The sequence below is a fragment of the Numida meleagris genome, chromosome 1, assembly GCF_002078875.1.
Source record: "Numida meleagris isolate 19003 breed g44 Domestic line chromosome 1, NumMel1.0, whole genome shotgun sequence".
In the NCBI taxonomy this organism is placed as follows: domain Eukaryota; kingdom Metazoa; phylum Chordata; class Aves; order Galliformes; family Numididae; genus Numida; species Numida meleagris.
In genome coordinates this window covers 142,022,478-142,045,380 of record NC_034409.1, presented here as the reverse complement: position 1 = coordinate 142,045,380, position 22,903 = coordinate 142,022,478, and the positions used below count along the sequence as shown (strand labels likewise).

General features: G+C 40.8%; 1 protein-coding gene across 1 annotated transcript in view; it reads left to right on the top strand.

Annotated features, from left to right (window-relative positions):
* Positions 1–22,903, top strand: part of CLYBL (citrate lyase beta like) — a 126,649-nt gene that overhangs the window by 94,290 nt on the left and 9,456 nt on the right. Inside the window, exons 4-8 of the mRNA XM_021402205.1 lie at positions 6,526–6,714; positions 9,983–10,084; positions 11,814–11,907; positions 13,277–13,444; positions 18,514–18,638. Of these exons, the coding sequence (XP_021257880.1) occupies positions 6,526–6,714; positions 9,983–10,084; positions 11,814–11,907; positions 13,277–13,444; positions 18,514–18,638 (678 nt within the window). The remainder of the gene's footprint in view (positions 1–6,525; positions 6,715–9,982; positions 10,085–11,813; positions 11,908–13,276; positions 13,445–18,513; positions 18,639–22,903) is intronic.

Sequence of the window (22,903 nt, the reverse complement as noted above, 5' to 3'; positions counted from 1 at the left end):
TCCTTCCTTCCGTCCTTCCTTCCGTCCTTCCTTCCGTCCTTCCTTCCTTCCTCTCTTTCTAAATAATTTATTAAATAATTGTAACAATAATTAAATAGCACTTCTGATGATACACATTTGCTGTTCATCACACCTCAACTCAGCATCTAAACGGGAACTGATAATTTGCTAAAGATAGTTCTAGTGGACAGTTATATATTTCATTACCAGCACTAGAAAAAGATAAATTTATAAAGATTAAAAATGGACATCTAAATACAAACATTTGTCACAATAATTTATTACATCATGCAAAGAAAAAATAAATCTTAAGCTAGAGTATTTTTAAATAAAAAATAGCCGTAGTGTACAATTAAGTTCATGTGCCAGATGAAAGGAACATAGAGCCTTCTTTGTATTGATTACATCAGATTGGATATTTTGTGGTCTCATTTCATCATGCAATGGCTCATTCTGACTGTCCAGGAAGACTAATTAACACTAATGCTTCTAAAGAATTTTCGTTTGTGATGCTAATCTGTCACAAAACAAAAAGCATCCTCAGAAAGCCAGGGGAAAAAAGTAAAGAGACTACATCTTGCAGCCAGCTTAAATTAGTGTTAGCTTGATTTGTCTTAATTGAAAGGTTGTTTACATCTCTTTTGTAAGTGTTTATAAAAGTTGGCAGACAGAAGAATAGCTGCCCACGTACATGCACAAAATTTTCTTTTATTGGAGCTGTTGTATATGAGACTGTCATTAAAAAATCTTTTCTGTACACTTAGTCTTAAGGTATAAGTCTGTCTCTGTATTTATGTATACACACACACACAGCATGCTGTATTATTTTTACTACAAACAAATTTATGCTAAGTCCTTATATCACATGAATATTTCTACGCGCCAATTCATTCTAGCAGCCTCTAATTAAATTTCTGTGAGATACATGCAAGTCTGAAAAATATCTTAAACATAACTTGTAAAAATATCTTACTCTTGCACTAATATGCATGTCTCTGGGTACCCTGGCTCAGCAGAAACATGCTGCTCACATAGCTGAGCACCTGTGCAGCCGCATGGGGAATCACCAGCCCTGGTCCTGGACTGCTGGCTGGGGGGACCTCAGGGTCTGCTCCTCCAGTTCCCCACATTCCTGGTTTCTCAAGCCAAGCCATCATGCTGTCATCATATATGGAAGTTGTCCAGCTCTGCTGATGTTGGACATCAAATGATGCATCTTCGGGATCCACATTGTCTGTGCTGATGGAGGAGGGGAAAGGCTTGCAAACAGCTCCCAGATACTCTTAAACATCTTAAAATGACTTTATCCTCCTGAAAATACAGCAGAAATATTGGAGATGGGTGCAGTGATGCGATCCTAGACCTTTAGGGCAACTTCAAGGAAAAGGGACAAAGAAGATAAGATTCCTCAGCAGAGCATAATTAAATTGCAGCTCCGTTCATAACGCTGTCCGCTGAAGTGGTTTGCTTCATTTCAGTGTTGATAGACCATGTACTACATGTAAAGACAATTAGCAGAGCAGAGAGAAAAGCAGCAGATGCTAGAGATGCACCAAGTTAGATGACTCATTATGTTACGATGAATCTCTCTTTCAGAAGAGTGAAAAGGATTGTGTAAAGAAGAAAAGATTTGAGTAGATCAAATAATTATTAAAGAAAGATTTCAAAGATTTTAGGTGCGAGTAGCAGAAAAATCAGACTTTTGCAGAGTGCTAAAATGTGTGTTTGCCTAAGCTGCAGAGGAGAAATACAAGCATACACGTGGAGGCCTTACTCTCCCTTCCCACTCCAGCCCCTCCTTTCCTTTAGGATTACATGTTGGCTTTGGCACGTTCCCTGTTGAAACAAAAGAAAATGTGTTTTAATACTTAATAAATCTTTAAAAACTTCTCGAATTATAATCTGATCTAGAAGGTAATCATAAGATCTGATTCAATAGAAGCTTCCTGAAGGCTTTGCAATAAGCAGATTTTTTTACAGCAGTTTTCCAGTCTAGCAAGGCTAGCTAGAAAAAAAATATTTGCCATCTCAAGGATTTCTTCTCACAAATAACTGAGGCATATAAAGTAGAAAACGGGGATGACCTCCCATGCTCAGTAATGTTCTGCTCTGCAGTTACAATTTTCTTTGTTTTCTTAAAAGTGAACACATTTTTTCTGTTCTCTTGCCAAACACATTTGAGAATTTGAAACTAAACGAAGTGGCATTCTGTATGGCAACACTTCACTGATGGACACTAAGCACGTAAAAAAAAGTCAGGCTTTCTCTTTGCAAAAATGAGATTTTGCCCAAAAATCCAAATATGCACTTCTGCAGAATCATGTTTGAGAGCTGCATTTGTAGGGCATGCACTAATATAAGTGACAAAAGATTCTGTGATGTCAAGCTCTGTAAACAAACCACTCCAGGGAAGTAACATTAGCACATAATTGTATGTTTTTATCATGTCAGACCTGTCACAAAAAATAACTTGAATTGTGATTATAGTAATTAATTTTTTGTCTGCCATTTGAGACATGCAAACTCATTATGGCTGCAAGGATGATATATTCTGGACTGCCATTTTATATTTATGTTTCTATATGAAGGATAATTACAAAAGGATGTTAACAGGATGAGATCTCTACATACACAGGCCTTTAGGTATACCCACTATCTTTGTGTTAAGACCTGAAGGTCTTGAGAAACTAAAGAGTAACAATGTATAAGAAACACGAAGCAAAACAGATACAACTCAAGAGGAACAGGATGTATTTATGTGCGTATATACTCCTTCCCACTTCTCCCCAAATCAGGCAGTTCTGAGAATCACAGTGCTGGAAAACTGGTCTGTGGGGTGTTGTATCAGTTTGAAAAGAAAGAAGAAAATATAATTTTTCTCTGCTGTTTCTGTCCCCCCAGTTCCGTGGAGTTTCTCAATGCCTATGTTTCATTATTTCTTTATTAACAGTATCTCAGTGGTGAGTGGGTGGCTGGACTTCCACTCCTGTACCATCTCTTCTATCTCATAATGGAAATTTCTATGTGTTGACATACAACTTAAAGAAACAAAAAAAAAAAAAAAAGAAAAGGTGCAGATTCAGATGCCAGGAGAGGATGCTAATGCTGTAACTTAGGGCACCCACTTAGGTGTGCTTGTACTTGGTTCCATCAGCAAGCCCAGGGGCTCCTTCCCTGCCACCACCTCCCTCTCTGAGTCTCGTGCTCTGCCTGCCTGATCCCACCCGACAGTTGCCCCGACACCGCACTAATCCCTGCAAGTTTGGAACTAATGAACTCGCTGCTGGGCTGCCGCCACGGAGCTTGGTCCCAAACTATACTGTACTTCACACTCGATTTATTCTCCAGATGGCGAGACTGCGCAGCCCTGCCGCGAGGGACCACCTCTTCCACTGGAGTGTAAAAGTGGACGGATGTTGTTTTCTTTGCAGATTTGATAATTCAGAGCTAGCAACTCGTGAGGATGGGTAGTGATTAGCTTTAATGGGTGCCAATTGAGGTGGCTACTCGTGTATTCCCGTCTTTAATTTCAGTGTCTGTGTGTCCTGTTGGCAGTTGATTCATCTGCGACGCAGCATCACCAAAGGCTTTATCCTACCCAGTTGGCGTAGCTGCATGCAGGAATGGAAATCTCCCCTCGTCCCCCTCTGAGTCAGACAGAAGAGACACAAAAGGAGCTTCAGCCACCTTGACCAATATTTTTTTCTCAACGAGTTTTCCAGCACAGCTAGCCAGTTTAGGATATTTTGGCAATAACAGCATATCACATACAACAATATTAGTGTAATTCAATAACATCACTGTTTATCACAGACTCTCTCTGTTGTCATCCTCCCTAGTTCATCTTGATAAGAACTCAGCCTATGGGACCTAATGGGGTACCACATTCCCAGGGTGGACCCCTTTGTTTCACTGTCAGGATTTTTCTTTACCCGCTCAGGACAGAGAGTTGTCCAGTGCTGTAGGGTGAAGAACAGGGTAAATCATTTCTTCCACTGTTCTTGACAAATTCTATCTTGACCAGTCTTAGCAGGTACTTTACATACAGTTTGGAAAGTGCATTTATTCTTGCATCTACTGGTACAAAGACATTGTTGGATCAAGTACTACTATTTTCTCTACTGTTACATCATTGAAGTAGCTCAACTAGCTTAAAATCTTGGCTTTTGTGTACATCCTACAGTGAGAACTGTTTTTACATTTCACTGCATAAGGAGGCATAAGGGGATCTCCTTTTCTTCCATGCTTTTAGTTCATGTAATCCAGAGATTTTGGTACACTTTATAATTCAACCATGATGTGTTTTCCTGGAAGCCCGAGTAGGGACTTGATATACCCCACTAACATCAGTGGGATTTTCCCCATTGTAGGAAGGACAGGCACTGGGTCAGTCCCCTCGAGATCTCTGACTTTGGGTACCAGGTCCATCGGCCTGTCTCACAAATAAAAATGTCAACTGAATCCTGATTTGGAAACTACAGTGACTAGAGTTTTATCATGGAAGGGAGACATTTCCATTCCTGGGGTATCTAGGCAGACAGATCTAAAATGTAGTGGCTATAAGAAACTGCATTGATTCTCAACCCAACAGATGGCATGGGTGTGTTAACTAACATAGCAACATATTTTCTATTAAAATATGGGAAAAAACAACAACCCCCTCCCCATGTTTGTTGGTTGGTATAAATTCAGTGAAGTTGTTGGTTATTTTTGGGATATGTACCAGAGGGCTGCACATTTAGTTTATGTAAATTGATAACAGCAACAGCCTGTTAATAAGTGTTTTGTATGGAAATATACCTAGAAAGACACGATCTGTCTTTTTTGGGAAGGGAGTTTGCAGCCTGAGGAGAAAAATAGCTAATGAGATGGTCTACTGCTCATTATTATAATCTGAAAAAATTGTAATGAGTTAGACTACAAGTTTTCGAGAGATGTGCCTTCAGTTGGTATTGGATGCTGCCTTAGTGGATAATTTGGGGAGAGCTTTATTTTGCAAATTGGATCAGTGTGTGCTGAGACGGTGATAATCTGGCTTTAATTAAAAGCATAAATTGTTTTGGAGAATGCATTTCAGCTACTGCTCTGCATCACATCCAGAAACTTTTGGCCCAACGTAGGCACTAGCCACCCCGCCTTGAGAAGGACAGGGAGGTGGGTGTGTGCTGGGCAGCCTCACGCAGGCTGCTTCACAACATTTGGTCAAACTGGCCTTGATTGCAGTGAACTCCCTGCATCTTTTCACAGATTTCCTGAGCCTGCTGACAATAGCTTTTGGGCTGGAGTTTACAGAGATCACCTCTGAAAGTGACCCCGTATTACGGCACAGAGATGTGTATGTGTGTGCGCTGTGTCTCCAGTTGAGGCCCCTGTACAGGCACAGATTTGTAGCCGTCTGGTTTAACTCTACTGCCATGTGCCATCTCACTGATGGGTATTAGCTTGGATATTAACTTTGATGATTTTTTCCCCTCCAGGTTTGCCTATTTTCTTGCAAAGCATCTCTCCAGCAACTGCATATTGTTAAAGTTGTTTCTTTACATTTGCAAGTCAAGAGCTTTAAAGTTTTATTAGGACTATAAAAGCTCTTCACAAATGAAATTACTTTTGATAAGCCTTCATTTTGACAATGAGGATTTGTTAGGGGCTGTTGGTAAGTGGGAGGAATTTGTTGCCAAAGCTGAAACGGGCAGAAAGTGGGGGAGCCCCAGTGCTCTCTTGCCACTGCTCCTCCTTTTCTTGAGGCCAATAAAAGCTTTGCATTTCAGAAAAGCACCCAAGTATTCTTGATGTAAATCAAGTATTCAGCAGATTTATAAATTTACATTCACAAAAAATAGCAAGTGGCCACAGGAAGCAAGTGTATTTGGACATTTTATTTTGTGACAGCAGGAGAGTATCTTTTTACATGATTCATGAAAATCTCCACGTTATTGTGGCATTGTTTTCAAAGGCAAGTTCTGAACTCTGCTATGAGCCTTAATACGCTTTTCATACATGGAGAAAATGAAGATTTACGTAGCAAAACCAAAGAAAGATGTACATCTGTACTTAATGATATCGCTGCTATTTGAGCACAGGCAATACAGAGATGAATTATGAAAATGAATTGTTTTGAGTGAAGGTATTAACACTCCATTGTTGTTAGTGTAGACTTAGAGTAATATATTATAGTTAGTAGACAGATTCGTATTTGTTAGATGTATTTAGTAATAGTAGACATGGAAGTCATGTTTTCCTTAAATGGTGGTTGAGAAATATTTAGGCATGAAAACTGAGCGTTCATTTGCTAGTTACAAAGAAATGAGAAAGACAGAATTGCAAGGTGCTGCTGATGACTGCTTTAACAAAGAACCTAGAGTGACAGACATGTTGGGGACAAAAATACACTGACTGTCTAGCTTTTTCCCCATGTCATTTCTATGAGTTTTCTGTTCAGCTTTTAAAAATGCCAATAGAAAATAAGCTTTCTTTTTCTCTTTCTTTGTGCCTTTAAATGTATATATATGTATATATATGTTGTAGAGAGAAGCAAGGCTGACAGTTGTGAAAACGCTTGAAGAGTTTGACATTGGCCATGCTGAGAAGTGTGTTAGGATAAACTCCGTGTCCAGTGGCCTTGCAGAGGAAGATCTAGAGGTTCTTTTGCAGTCCAAGACTCTTCCTTCAAGTCTGATGCTGCCAAAGGTTGAAAATGTAGAAGAAGTTAAATGGGTGAGTAGCTATCTGTGTACTGACAATGTGGTAGCTTTTGACTGAAGCTGTTGGGCCAAGTTCAGCCAGGTGTAGAACTAAAGGACTCTGATTTGACACAAGTGCCATGTCCTGTTGTTGCTTGAGTAAGGTAATTGGGAATCGCTTCTGTTTAAATGTGTGTAGGATGTGCTACACAAAAAGCATATATGGAGTGCATTGCCTTTGTAAAGAATACTCGATTTATTTCTCCTGTCGTCAGTGAAGAGTCTGAGCATAGTTTGAAAAGTAGCTGCATTGGTGTCTGACTCTTATTTAAATATTCTACCACGCGAAATGCTTGTCGGTGGCCATGTGCCATAGTCGCATGCCCTGTAAGCAGGAGATGGGGAAAGCATGTTAGCAACATGTGAAAAGTACACTGGGGGGGGCAAGGTCACTCCTGGGGGCAACTGGAGGAACAAACAGGAAGCTTTTAACTACTGTTTTTAATTAGCACAGATATTATTTCCTGAGCAGTTCTCTATTTCTTCCTTTTTAATTGCTGACAGGTGTGTTTGTGTTTCATGACTGACTTTTCAGCCAATAAAAACCTGAAATGTAAATGGCTGGCATGTCAGATTACTTAAGAAAACTTTGAAATAGGCCTAATTATGCTATAATTGTTTTAATTGTCAAGAAGGGGAGCATTTGTTAGGGTGTGCCGTGACTGCTGCACAGTGCCAGTGCAGGAGCAGCCGTTCCATGCATCGGCCTGGTTTTGTGGCACAGCCAGCAGGCCAGCCGCGCTGGGAGGCCGGGAGATGCCCTTGTGCCAATTGCGGTCCTGACGCTGAGCCTCTATCACACCCCAGTGACGACATGCAAGGGCACCCTGAGCAAATGCATCTATCGCGCACCCAGCCCCGTAGCATCCAATGTGCCACAGCATTATGTTCCAGAGAGTGTGTGCCTCGAGTACTGGCAGCCCTGCAAGCGCTGGGCGTAGCTCATCATACATGAACATTCATGCCGCCAAAATGGCGGGGCCTTCGCGGCCACGAGGCAGGCTCTGGGCGGGGGTGAGGCCCAGGGCCCCCGGCTCCCCATCCCTTCTGCCTCTCCTCGGGCCTGCTGCTGTGGCCACCGGCTCGCGCCCGGCCGAGCCCATGAGCACAAAGAGCGTGCTCCGCTGAATGAGGCCGGCGCGTTTCAGAAATCCTGCAGCTTCACTCCTGCCCGCTTTTTTTTCCAGGCTCCCAGCCTAAGAGAAGCTGTTTATTTTTCCCCCCTCATTTTTATTTATGCAGAGCATAAAACCTGGAGGCTGATGCACAACTAAAAGATGGGCTTACTTGTTTTCTTTTGTGTGAGAATCTCTTGCTCTCCTTTTGTCCCTAGTGTGGGTACTTGTTTGACTGGCATGGCTTATTGGACTATAACAAGCGTAACTCTCCCTCCTTTGTGGCGGGACAATTCTCCCACAAATCCCGAACAGTGTGCATTCTTTCCAACACACTATTGGGTGTGCACGGGAACTGAAAGAATTGCGGGGGCCTGCTACTTCATCCCCTCCCCGAGCTTTGTTTTCTTCCCTCCGCCTTCTCCTTTCCCCCCTTCTCCCTGAAATGAACACTTTACCAGGCCGGAAACATTTAATCGTCTCCTTTTGAAAAAAATTAATTGAAACTTCTCCACTAGTTACCTTTTGTAGCGGTGCTTATTGCAAATTTTTTAAAGGGAGAGGAAGGGAGACGCCATTTAATTAAACCTTCTTTATTTTTCATTTACCTGCCAAAAAACCACAAGCTGTCAAAAATCCTGGAGAGTGACTTTTAAAATGTTTTAAAATAAAAGAAGCGCTCTACTGCTTTAACTCACACCTGAAACATAAACGCTGTAGCACTTTTTCCTTTTTTTTAAATCTGGAAAAAAAAAAAGTAGCTGGGAGCCTTAAGAGCATACACTGATGTGGTTTTCTTAACTCATTTTCTGTGTTTGCCTGCACAGAGTTTACATGTTGTGCTGCTGCAGTACCTGCCCAGCCATACACTTGCACGTGTGAATTGCACTCGTGTTTTCTTGCTGGCACATTTTTGGGTGGAAATCCCTTCTCCGAGGAAAAGTTGTGGGGAGGGCCGCGCTGGTGATGCAAAGCAGGGACGGGAAGGGCAGAATTCTTTGTCAAAGAAAGCTGTGATTTATTTTGGCCTAATTGTAAAGTTACTGCAAATTGCTCGAAAGCTTTTTAAAGATCTCAGTGATTAGATTTTCCTTCTTTTGGGGAGGGGCAGTGGGGGGAAGCTAAAAGGGGAAATAACACCTCTAATCCAGCTTCTGGTAAATAGGCTGCCAGCTTTTAAAATGAGTTTCCTTTCTATTAGTCAGAATATTATGCTAAGCCTTAAGCATTAGTTTTTTATGTTGCCATAGCAGCCTTATTCCTGCAGGGTTGTGACCTGCGATGATTACAGTACAAAGCTTATAGGGTCTTGAAACCCCCTTTGAAGATGAAAAGTCTTTGATGGTTTATATTTATGCAAATCTCTTAGATATGATTTACCCAACTGAGACTGAATGGAGAGATGATTAAAATTCCCTTTCCTTTGATATCCATTAATAGTCGAATATTCCTTAAATTTAAAATATATGCATATGTTATTTTTGTCTTTATTTATTACAATATTTTTGCCATACCTGCGGTATGTTTATCTCCGCACAAACTGCCAGATCTAGACCGACATAATAGATTTACAATATAGGGCTGAGGGGTTTTTTTCCCCCCTTTTTTTTCCCCCTTTTGAAAGGGGAAAAATCTGTGCGAGAGCTTTTGTATGTTTCCAGATGATAGATTTTGGAATTTGGGCTACCCCACTGGCAGCTCAGAGCTAGCTGTGAACTGGTCTCATGGAAAAAATTGGAAAGCTTTGGTCTTCAAAGAATTAAACTTCCTTTTTGAGTCCTTCCTAGGTAAGCTAAAAATTATGAAGAAAAGCCTGGCGAACAAAGGGCAGTGGTGCCGTAACAAGCCATGCGGATGCTGCGGCAGCGGTGCGGTGCCCAACCCGAGGCAGGCCGGGCAGCGCTGTGTGTGCCCCATGGCTCGGGCAGGCTGTGCCCCGCCAGCAGGCCCTGGGACATGAGGTGCAAGGCCCACAGACCTTCTCCAAAGCTCTCTGTGGTTTTTAATTACAACTTCTGAGTTTTGGGGCTTTTTGTGCGTCAGCGCTGCAGCCAGGTGAAAGATTTGAAGTGCTGCACGTGCCCGTGCGTGCTTTTTTCGCCGAAGCCTCATGTTGTCTGGTTTTAGTTTGCAGACAAATTCGCACATCACTCGAAAGACCGAACACTTGCAGAACCAATGCATTTTATCCCATTTGTGGAAACTGCGGTGGGGTTGCTCAATTTTAAGGTAAGCAGGTCTGGGTGCGGTTGAAGCGTTGGTGTTTTGCCCTTTCAGCCACCTGGATTAGGAGAGCGCTCTGTTGTCCCGGCGTGATTTCCTTGAGGAAGAGAGGCTAAAAAATGGTAAACATGTTTTTCAGTCCGCTAAGACATTTGGATGCTTAACTCTCATGTTTGTACGGCAAAGGCCTTCATAAATCCAAAATATTTTGGTGGAGGAACAGCTCTAGATACTCCTTGCCAACTGAGGAAACCCATCTGCATTACTACCCGCGTTTCTAACAGGAAACTCGCTTCTCTGAGGATCTGGAGCACACACGCTGCTGCGATAAACGACTATTTAGTAGCTGTCGAGCTTGACTTTGATATAGCATTTAATTAGAAAAGAGAACAATCCTCATTTCATTGCTGCTTAAGTGGTATCTTTTTCTACTGACACCATTTCAGCCAGATTTCACGTTACAGTTTTTTTCCATGTGTGTAACAGGGAGTTTAATGCTAAGATTAAAAGTTCAATTAACTTTAAAAATATCAAATATCCGAAGGGTAGTTTCAACCAAGCCATACATTTAAAGTGCTTTTTAATATGGTTCCCCCCCCTAGTCTCTCATGCCCAGCCCAGGTTTTCAGCAAGGAGAGGCAGCACGGAGAGGAAGCACACTCGTGGGGCCACGGGGCTCCCCCAGAGCAGATGGGGAAGGCTTTGGGCCAGCTGAGGGCACGCGGGGCAGGAGCAGCTCAGGAGCTGCCGGCAGCCTCCGCCTGGCGCAGCCACGTACCTCCCCGCACGTCATAACATCACCAGGCAGCGTGCTCCCGTTCGGGGCGCGGACACAGAACTAACTCGCATTCGCAACTGGCTGAGGTTTTTATTCACCTGCAGTATTTTATAGGGGGATTTTTAATGCTGCAGCCCTTGATGTTGGCAGCAGAGTTGCCTTTTAAAGCATTCGGCTTAATAATAATTTTGTGTCCCACCAGCGGTCGTGTAAGAACACCCACTAGCAGAGTTTGTAATTACTTCTATCCCTCTCTGCATACCTAATCCTTAGCAAAAATTAATATTACAAAGGTCAATATAAAATAGTAACATTCTGGAAATGCACTTCCTTATATATAGGTACAGTAGCAAAATTCTGCTTGCTTTTACTTTAATACTTTTCTGCGGTACTTGTTGCATTTTTAACTTCCTTAGCTACTTTTTAGTTAGATGTAGCAGAAGCCTTTAAATTGACAATTTATCCAATAAGGAATCTACAACGATTTTAACCATTGAAATTATGAATTTTTTAACCAAGATCCCAATCTTTCTTTCTTTTTGTCAGGCAGGGCTGCTACATGTCAAACTGATCAAAGATCATACTTTTTTGTTTGCTTTTAAGCAGCCTTTGAGGAGTGTTTCATTCCTTATTGCTGCCTGAATATCTGAGGCAGCAATCACAGTTATACCAAGGGCATTACGGTAAGCTCTGGCCAAGAGGCAGGGAAGCTGCTGTGATGTCCTGCATCTCCACACCAGAGGCATATAGGTGCTCAGGGCAAGATAATGTTTTCTATTTTGCTGAGTCATTTTAAAGCATTGTGCACACTTGAGTGCCTACAATGGTTTTACTTACTAGGAGCAATTTTAGCCAAAGGACCACTAAGTTTTGGTAATACCGAGCTGATGTAATATCCTCTTTGTCTCTCTGCTTCCTACATTTCTGTCTAAATGAACGATATGCTCTCATCTGTAGGCTGTCTGTGAAGAAGCGTTGAGAACAGGATCCCAGGTTGGCTTTCATTTGGATGCAGTCGTATTTGGAGGAGAGGATTTCCGTGCCAGCATAGGTTGTTACCTGTCTCTTTTCTATAAAGGTTGATGGCATATGCATTGGAGAAACCTGATGTGATTTATCTCCACTGCATTACCAACAGCAATAATTAACGTAATAAGAACACTTGATTCTGCATTTTACATTTTCCCTTTTCTCCGTATTTTTTTCAACGTGGAATGTATCACTGAGAAATTAAAATGTGGTTCCTGTGTATTACAGGGCACTGACACTTCCTCGTGCTTTTTGCAGTGCAATAGCAAAAATTAATAAAACAAAATAAAAAATAAAAGCAAATTGTTGAGTCACTGAAATTATTTAAAAATACAGTACCCATAAGAAACACACACGTGCTTTTAAGAACTATGTTAAAAATCTTAAAATTCTGGTGTCTACTTTATCTCTGATCTAGAGTCAGTTATCACTCAGGATTTTGACATCATCTGCAAATACTCTCGTGTCACATTTTGCTATAATAAATTTGCTTTAAATATGTCCCGTGTCAATACAGTAATCCCTAGCATATTTTCCTGTAAAAACACTATTAATCTTCCTTGAAAATGAAAAGTAGTTCAGACTTTTTTTTGAGAAGCCACTTATCTCCTCATTAGTCTGATTCAGTTTAAAGATATTAGTTCACAGCTGTAGACGTTTAAATTGAAAATAAATATGTTAATATAAAAATTAGCATTGATTCATTAAATTATTCCTAACAAATTGGAAATCTGCGTCTAAACAGTGACCCTCAGGAAAGGGAGCATATTATTATTTTTTTACTCCAGCCTTCACGTGAGAATGCTGCTTATCTGGTGCACCGTGAACACGTCAAGTCTTGTGAATACTTTTGGTTCTTCTCAGTCATCTACCGTCATTTTTCATCCAAATACTAAAGCTTAAATATTCAGCTTAGGACATCCGTTGTGACAAGAATCACAACCAAGGAAAGTGCAATTCTGCTCTCAGTGTGAGTTTTTTAACCATTTAGTTGTAGCCAGTGTGTCACGTTGTATAAAGCTTCTCTTGCTGTAGTGCTTCTTGCTGCACATACAGTAATACAATAAGGTAATTGCTGCCCATTAGTCCCAACTCGGTCGTCCTTATGAGCCAAAACTTCCATCGACTTCATGCTTACAATTTCTGATTTGAACTGAATCAAAATCTGAACTTTATAAGCGACTTTATAAAGAGAGATTTATTTCTTTTGCTAAAGCAGCTTATTTTTTTCCCCGGGAGTATCGGTTTTACAATACAGCCCTGCGATCCACTTTTGTTTTCCAGTCAGTTAAATGAAACCTCAAATTTTCTTTCCTTTTCTTTTTTTTTTTATCATGAGAAAGACTTAAGGCGCTCTTGTCATCTTTTCTTTGTTTTCTTTCTTTTCATAGGTGCAACAAGCAGTAAGGAAACTCACGATATTCTATATGCCAGGCAAAAAATAATAGTCACAGCAAAGGCATTTGGCCTCCAAGCAATAGACTTGGTTTACATTGATTTCCGAGATGAAGATGGGCTCCGCAGGCAATCCAGGGAAGGTGCCTCAATGGGCTTCACTGGTATGGGTTTCTGCCAATGTCTCAAAATAATGCCTATATTCTTCAATTTCAAGATACTGCTATGTGTACTGTTACTTTGACAAATAACTTGCTTTTTTTTTTCAGGTCAGTTTTTTAAAAACTAAGTGGTACCAAGCTCATCTGCATTAATTAGCACCTTTACAGTTGTGCCTGGAAATTTTGCCTGAAAAGCCACAGGCTGCTTTTTAAAACTACACCCCTTGAAGCATATGACTGTTTTGAAAAGAGGTTGGGGCAGAGGGTGTGCAGGATGTGATTCCTCCTGTCACAGAGTATGGGAGAAGCAATACTGTACTTTGCAATGGTCACTCCACAGTCACTTTTTAAAGATATTCAGTTTCCTTTTGCATGTTTTTTAAACAGCAATTGCTTAAAAAGCACTTGCTAGGTGAAGGAGTTGATAAGCGAACCCTGCACGCTAATTGCTACAGGAAAGTTCTTTTCTTATTATTTTCTTTGATTTGTTTTTCATCTCCTGGCTCCCCTCCCAGTAAGTGCTGGTGACACCTACGGGTATTGGCAGACAGCAAGACCAGCAGGCTCCTTGCAACAGAGCCCTGTAATGCGGCCTGTTACTCTGTGATTGGTGTACCAGATCACTTGGACACCCTGGTGGGATAGTGCAGCCACCAAAGATTGTGTTTTTGCAATAGAAATCAGCCATTTGACACATGCATTATAGAATTCTAGGATGCAGCTCTGACGTTTTACATTATTCGTCTGTGACTGTCGTTCAGGATGTATGCACAGCAATCGTATAGCTGCTCAGGTTTTGTTAGCAAAGGAATAGATCCCGATGATGTGGTTTAGCACAGTGTATTTTTACAGTTAATGGCATACGATGTCTTAAAGCACTAAGCAAAGTGACCAAATACAGCGAGTGTTCTTTTAAAAGTGTTCTTTTAAGTGATCTCGACTCGACAGTAGGAAAAAAAAAAGCCATCGATTCTCTTCAGCCCAAACTCTGCCTTCCCGTCTGCTGAGCTTCAGCAGTTGCAAAAGCAGATCTCATTTCAGAGGCAGAGCAGGGAGCTCCTCACAGCTACACAACATTATCTCTGTCCGTGTGGACTTCCACCCTCAATTCGTCCGCTATTGAAGTGGGGAAAATAATGGAGCTCCTGAATGGTAGCACCTGCTGATGGCTACGTAATCGAGACCAGTCTTTTCTAGTTTAGGGAAGGGCTTGATTTTTAAAAAATTTAAGTATCTGAACCTCCTGTTGACAGAAGATGGAGTTGCAGATGCCCAGCACCTTTGAGAGCTATCTTTCTGAACACTTAATGTGCTTTTAAATACATTGCTCAGGCTGCTAGTTTGGAAAATTTTAAATCACAAAGCATAAACAGCACTGATGGTGTTTTGGATTCCACTGACTTTCTGTAGGAAGTTTTCTCACATGAGAATAGGCTCCAGATAGAAGACAAATAAAAAGGTCATGCGTGGCAGTTTAGGGCATCAAGTTTGTTTCTAACGCATCCATAAAGGTGCCTTCCTTTCTGTGTGAGGAGTAAAGCTTGGTATAAGGTACCAGCTTCACTAACATAAACTCACAGCTCTTTGCCTTCTGCCTCTCTGCAATTCTAATCACCACATCTCAAAAGTGCAGCAAGCAGCCTGACAAACACTCCCATCATAAACAGAGATGGGTCAATATTCTCATGTTGTGGCCAAAATTCTTTAAAAAAAAAAAATCCATTCTAAACAAAACAGACTTTTTCATATTTTCAGTAAAGAAAAAATATTTGAGGGCTATCAAAAATATTTCCCTCGTCTTTTTCTTTCTTTTGCTTGCAGTTTACTTAATCTTTGTTTTTGCTTAGTTTGGCTAAATTAAAATGTCACTTCAAAACTAAAAGGAAAAAACATTTGGTTTGAAAACTATTTGAATAAAAACATTTTAACATTTGCAATTTCATTTCTGTCACAGAAATTTACAAATGGACCCTAGCTTAATCCATGACCTTCTAAAAAATACATCATATTTGTCACTGGCTGTTGTTAGTAATGCGATAATAAAATCCTGAAGCATTGCCTTAATAACAAGTTCTAAACACATGATTCCTGTTATTTTTAACTATTTACGATCACAGCTTTCTACTTTTTCACATGTGATCTAAACCACTGGAATCAACAGGACTAAAATGAGGGGAAACTCGCCAATTGCCTGGTAACTGGCAAAACGCATGCACGCGTAGGGCCAAATTCACCGCTCTCAAACGTAATCATAAACTCCATAGTATTCAGCAAAGTTACATGTCCTTATATTTTCTTGTATTCAGAAACCAATAGAATAGAACTATCCTTAAAGTGATCACGTGTTCACTGACAATTTAACAAGTTAAATAATATAACGAAGATTTTACCATCTATTTGGTTACTACTGTGACCCTCAGTGGCAAGTTTTTTTCCGGCTAGCTTTTAAACAGTCTAGTTTTTCTTCAGTCAGTGTGATTCCATAAAATTGATTGTTTTCAAATGTAGTTTAGCCAATGTAATACATCTTTTGTGTACATATTGATATATATACATACACACGCATGCACGCACGACAAGATGTTTTACAACGCCGTAGTCTGTGGACTTAAAGCCAGTGTGCTACCTATGTAAATGGTCATCAGTTTTAGGAAAGTTTATGTAAAAAATTAAGGAAGACTTACGATAAGCTTTAACAGCCGACTTAGTCATTATAGAAAGTCCCGTGCTCCATGCTGAGAAGGCAGATATAAATACGAAACACTATAGGTTTCCTCTTTTTTTGTAGTCTTTTGTAGAAGACTAAAACAACACCATCATACAGTTACCTAAAAGACTTGACAGGTATTGATTTAAAGCACGATATATCAAGAGGTACTGTAAAAAGGATTTCATGGTCATAAATTTTAATGTATTCCAATTTTGCACTCTCTCGGTAACTTGTCAATAACAACAATTCCACTTAAAATATTTGCTTCATTCCTGCATGGCATTACGTCTATTATACAGTTATTTGGATACATAATTCTGTGACAAAAATCCACTGAGTGCTATAAATCAAAGGTTCGATTTTCTTCTCTGTAAATTGTTTGGTAATGTTTTAATGATGCGAAGTATAGCTTCCTGCTACGGATATTTGTATCAAAAGAAAATGTTTTTACAGAAATGTTTTACACCTTAAAAAATCAGGCATGTATTTTTGGTTTTGTTGTAATTTTAAGTACAAATTAAAATCTGTTCTTTATTTCTTCCAGAAAGCCAGATTCTCAGGATTTTGCAGGAATTATTTGTACAGTCTCCATCTTTACAATTAGTGGTTTAGAATGTGTCATATTAAAAATACAGAAGCCTATCAGTAGTGACGTTTAATTAAAGTGACTAAAATACGTTTGATTGGAACGAATGTAAAACATTAGCTCAGGGAATTTGTCTGCCTGTAATTTCTTTTTTTTTTTTTAATCAGATCTTACGGAGCTTCAAACTTTCTAGCGATTTTTAAATTATTTTTAAGTCATTGCCATATTAAAATTTCAGACAGAGTAACTGGATGCCCTCAAGATCTTAAACTAGCAACTGTTTAATGAGAACTAAAATAAAATAGAGCAACTTGTAGCTTTTTAAAGAAATGCGGGGATGCTGAAGAGTTACGATTGTTTTTTATCAAATGAAAGCAGATTGTGCTCCTGCACTCACAATCCTGTCACGGCAAACATTTATCAGAGAGCCACTGCAAGCTGACACAAGGAATCCCAGTGACGGGAATCTTTTTCCCATTCTGTTGTTTAAAACAGTGGCATGCGTGTGCTGTGGTATGGGACTTCTTGTGTGTAGCGATGAGCTTATTTCTAGCTTTATCTCCACAAGATCAGTGGAAGGGTCCTGTTCCCTCCCCAGGCCGGGCCGCATGCCGTGGGCAGACATCCACAGTGCCAATGTAACCCCAGAGCCACACAGCTTCCTGAGTTTCCTTAGGGTCCCTGGGCACCGCACAAGGGCCAGAGGAGGTGCAGGCCCAACATGAGGCAAGCCCCGCAGCAGCCCCAGGCCCTTGGCCTAGCCCGAGGTGCCCTGCTGTAGGGCCAGGAGGCGTGAAAGGCTTGGGGATGGGGCTCGTGGCTGCAACCCGCTCTGCCGTGTGGCATAGAGGGATTAATTTGTGTCACGGCGAGGTTTGAGGAGCCGGGAGCTGCAGTAGCCCCGCTTTATTGAAGCGCTCCCACGACACGGCGCGGGGGATCATGCAGCCATCACGCCGCCTGTGAAATTCCCTTAGAAACAGGCTAATAACGTCGAGTGCCACACTTTTAAAACTGTCAAACAAATTAGATATGTATTTGTTTTAGTGTGGCTAAGTACAATAACAGATTAGAAAGGATTATGTGGCTGTCTATTCAGATTGGAAAATCTCTGGTAAAAAAAAGGCAACACCTATTTTTATTTTCCTACTGTATGTTCATACAAGAAAGGATTAAAAAAAGTGCTTCGTAACACTTCAGGGCACCTCTGGCAGCAGTTTAATATACGGGTGGCTAAATAAATATCCCAGTCTCCCTGCACCTGTGAACCACAACAAAAACATAAGTAGCGCTGAGCATTGCGTGATGCAGAGCCAATGCTAAGAATCGAGGGAACAATCCCTGCATGACCGGAAACTTTTCAGTTCGATAAATCTCACTTTCTGAACACATTTTAATGCAACTTATTTACGAGTGGCTGGAGCTGCTATTTATATAGGTAAAATTCAGAGGTGCATTGTACGCTAGCACTGCTGACTGCCCCAACCAACAATTCCACCTGAGATGACCGATGGAAGATGTATGGACTGAAATGGGGAGGGAGGAGAATGAATTCTGGGTCCCTTCAAACATACTAAATGCAAGTATTGCGGAAGATATTTTTATTCTTAAAAATCTGGCACACAGTCCAGTTAAATAATAAAAGAAAACAAGTAAAATAATTAGTTCAGTGGCAGAAATTCTGCTAGGCATAGGAGAGCCTCAAGTGGTTGGAACATTTTGCTTGAACATCTGTTTGTCGATGCATGATTCTGGTGTTATTAATCTTCTTTGTAGGTAAGCAGGTGATTCACCCTAACCAAATTGCTGTTGTCCAGGAACAGTTCTCTCCCAGCCCTGAAAAAATAAAGTGGGCACAAGAACTGATTTCTGCTTTTGAAGAACATCAGCGTTTAGGAAAGGTAAATATTTTGTTATATGATGTCGTGGAAAGAAAATTTAAACAATATTTAAAATTTAGAGAGATTGGTGATGGCTGTTTGCATTCATCTTACAAAGCATGCTGCATTCGAGAGTCACGCTTTTGAAATCTGTATCTGGATTGAGACTGTAGAGTGTGTATTTATTATAAATGTGGCACTTTCCCAGTGTGTTTACAAATAACCTGGCTATCTTTTTCTCTCTCCATTTTAACATTAATTCTCTGAGCACAGAGCCTTCTGAGTGCGCGCATATATATCTGCAGCATCGGTGAATTAAAACTGCTTCTGAGTTGCACCACAGAATCACGGTGCGACAGCCAAAAGAAAATATTTGCAAGCAAAAGGCAGGTAGCCGGGCAGAAGACTCCAACAGCTTGTGCAGGCATAATTGATGGAAAGGGATAAACAGATGAGGAAGACTCAGTTTTCAGAACATCTCTGTGTTGGTAAAACTGCCTCGCTTTTGGGGGGTTGCAAACATCCCTAGCAGTGAGTAGATTTACTTCTGAGCAGAGCTGCTTGTGGATTGTGGTTCTTAATCATTAAAAATGGGAATGTTTTATGTGCATTTGTACCAATTGCTGGACCTGAAATTTGGATAGAGTGGAAAGCAAATTAACACTAGAATATGATTGTTCCTAATTTAGTGCATCATTGAGTCTCACGTTTCCTGCTCTGTGGGTTTCTGCTATGTAAATATTGCGGTGGTGATGCACAATCTGTCTCCACTTTGTGCCAGTAATACTTAAATTAGGGGTCGCCTGAAGGAAGATTTTATGCTAGTTGCAGCATTGTCAGTTAATTATCTTAAAGGTTATTTGCTATAATCCAGTTTGCCTCTTTTTGAATGAAAAAAAGTTGCGGTGAAATATGTTTGTCTTAGTGACAGCCAAGCCTGGGACAGCCAAAATCCCGATGTCAGAGCGGGTAGTGGGGGCATGCAGAAATGGTTTACACTCGTATGTGTGCAATTCAAGTGGGAAAAAATATCTTTGTTAATGAAGCTCACATGTAGGGCTGTGCATAGATTCTCGCTTTCTGCGGTGCGGTTTAGAGATGTTCTGTGTGTTTTGTCACTTGCTGGTGGGTAGGAATAAGCTGCAGCGTGCCCCTTCCCCGTTCCCCTGCATCTCGGCTGCCCCAGGTGTTGTGTGTTATGGATTCTAAAAAAGGTCAAAGCAGAAATGGTGCTTTCATCTCAGGATGAAAGTGTGACAAGGTATCTGTTATTGGTCTGCCCTTTTCTTTGCGAGGCTGCCGCATCCCGGCAGCAGAACCGAGGTGTTTCTAATGCATCCTTTACTATCATATTTGGGTGCCGTCCTGAGCAGTTATTTCAGGGTCACCGTTACTGTGTTACATGCCTGTATCTCTTTGTTCTAATTCCCCTGTTTTGGAGGGTAGCTGTCTTCCTGTTAGTGGTTTAGAAATAGAAAATCTGTGACCAGCATTGCACGTTATCCTGATTTTAAAAGCTTGGATCTGTTGCCAAAGGCATCATTATAAATGTGCTGCTAGAGTAAGAGTGTGGGCAGGTAGATGCAGAATGAAAAAGTCAAGCGACATGCTCGGCCCAATATTGTTTATTTTTATTATTTGTAAAATACCTTTAATTCACTGAATTTAGAAACTCATCTATGGAATACCCGTGTCGTTTGTACAACCAGTGAGGAGACTGGGCAAGATGTAACTACAGTCCCAGCATCACACAGTAATGAAGCTACTGATGTTAAAATACAAGCACTTCGTAGCAGACAAGCCTTATTCTTTGGATTTGTTTCGAAGCTGCAATTTTATTGACATAACACTGGTTTCTTGATCACACCAGCCATTTTTTTTATGTTTTAATAAATGCTTTTCATTTAGGTTGTAAACTTCTGTAATCAGGCACAAGTACAGATCTGTGGGGGTTTGCATCTCGGTGTATTTTTTTAACCATGCTTCATATATGTATGCTTTATATGTTTTCACACGTAGCTGCCTGTCTGGAAAAAGAACTGGCAGGTTAATCTGAGAACTTCTGGACCTTGCACCGCTTCAGTGTTGCTGGGCTTCGTAACAAAACTGGAAAAGCAGTTTTCCCTGTAGCGTTTCCCGCAAACTTCTTAACTGGGTTTGCATTTTGGTATTAAAAACGTGTCAGCTAGAAGAGCTCGGGCAGGCTGATTACTTAATATTTTTCCAAAGCAAACATATCTCACCGAGGGAGCCTCTGGCTCTGCGTCCTAGAGACACGCTAAAATGTAAGTAATAACTCTTCCCATGCCACCTCCTGACAAATGCTCTACACAGTGGTTTTAGTAATCCTCATGTCCTAATGAAACACCTCTTCTGTTTTCCTTTTCCTTTTATTTTATTAAAGCGTTCGTGTCAGTAGGGCTGAAAATATAGCTGTGGTTAATATGGTTGAGACTTGTGTGCTTTTGCCATGTTATTAATCAAAGCTGAAAGCCTGGAAAAAATAAATGTGAGGGATTTGTGTGGTTGTTTGCGCGGCAGATAAGTTACCGGTCTTTGGTCTCTGGGATCGCAGTTTATTATTCAATGGTTTTAAAGTTTGCTGCCCTTGGTCAACAGTATTTTATATTGAAATACAGTAATAAGCTTTTACAATCTGTTCCAGTTTGAGAGAGACAATTACGATAATAATCTTTCTCTGAGAGAAGGCTGAGGCAGGCTCCTTCGTCCTGGAAGCTGACAAGCTTGGGCAGAGCAGCCCCCAAATTGTGAGTATTGAGGTTCCTAAAAATTTGCCTATCAGATGAGCATTGCAGAACTGGAGATGCTGTGACAGTGTCCAAACAGAAGAGTATTAAAGACTTTGCTGGCCAAAAACATTCAGGTTTACGTTACCGAGATAGTGCTGTTTGGGGTGTTATTTTGGTTTGGCTTCTAGGCTGGTTTCATTGTATTTTTTTTTTAATATATCTTCAACTCGAAAAATAGCATATGTAGGAAATGAATAGTAACAATGTATTTTGGACAAACAAAAGACAAATGTTGAAAAAGTACACTTTATGTTTTATCAAATTACATATTAAATGTTCTCTATTGTCTAGAAATTTGAGATCTAAATATGAAAAGTACTGATAAAAAATGTTTCATTTCTGTATTGTTTCAGTATTTTTCCAGCAGATCTGTTTTAGTAGAGGATGTGATTTCCAAAATTAAAAATTTCATCCTAAAGAAAGCAGGGGTAGCTGCTGGAAAAAAGTATTAGATAAATGTCAGAGTGTGTTCAGAAAGGGAGAAGCAATAAATGTCTTGGTAGGCTGAAAGTCAGGTTCTGTTCTAAATGTCTATAGAATTTGTGCTGCATTAAACAGACCAGTAAGCTTAGAAATCCAGATTAACTGAGTGTGAAAGGGCAGAGTTAGTGGGAGAAGCTGCCAGCTTATTTTGGGGAGATCTCACTTCTGTGACTGCCGGTATTGCTCTCTGCTGTGCAAGTAACTCCCGTGTTTACATTACCAGTGCACCGGGTGAATAGAATACCTTCTCTGTCTGTTTCTATATGACAAGTGAGTGGGACATTGTTGCTGTAAGAGGATCTTCCTGAGTCGTCTGTTTTTAAAATAAGATTCAGACAGAAGGGAAAACAGAAGAGTCGAGTAAGAGGTTGCTTACACGTTAACATCAGTGTACTGATTTATCAATGTTTTCAAAGCACCTGCACATCACACCAGGCATAGGGAGCTAAATGCTGCCGCCGAAGTTGCCTGTCAGGTAAGGATTGTTTAGAGCTAAGGTGAGCAGTTCACAAATCTGAGCTGTAATAGGGACAAAACAGAAGAAATATCTGCACACACAGTATCCAAACACACAGACTTCTCCTTAGAAAGCTTTTGGCATACGTTTCTTGCATTCAGTTCTGTGCCATTGTACATCGTGTGCTCAGCGGCACAGGAATAATATTTATGAACGCTAGCGATTTGACAGGCTGTAGAGCTTCTTTTACGGGCCTTTCCGGGATTATGAAAAATCTCAGGAATGCATTTATTTACTCAGCATCCACCCAACAAAGGGATGGAAATTTCCAGCAGTGGTTCCTTCATAATGCTCTTTGTCTGGGACAAGCTGCCCCAAGCCACTGTATCTTGGAGACGATGCGCCTCGCTCTTGGGCCCTGTCCAGCTCCCGCCGGGCCCAGGAAGGCTCTGCCTGCTGAGAGCAGACCCCTCGCAGGGCTCACGGGGCGGTCAGGACCCCACGGGGAGCACCAGGCACCTTGTTGTGTGTCATAT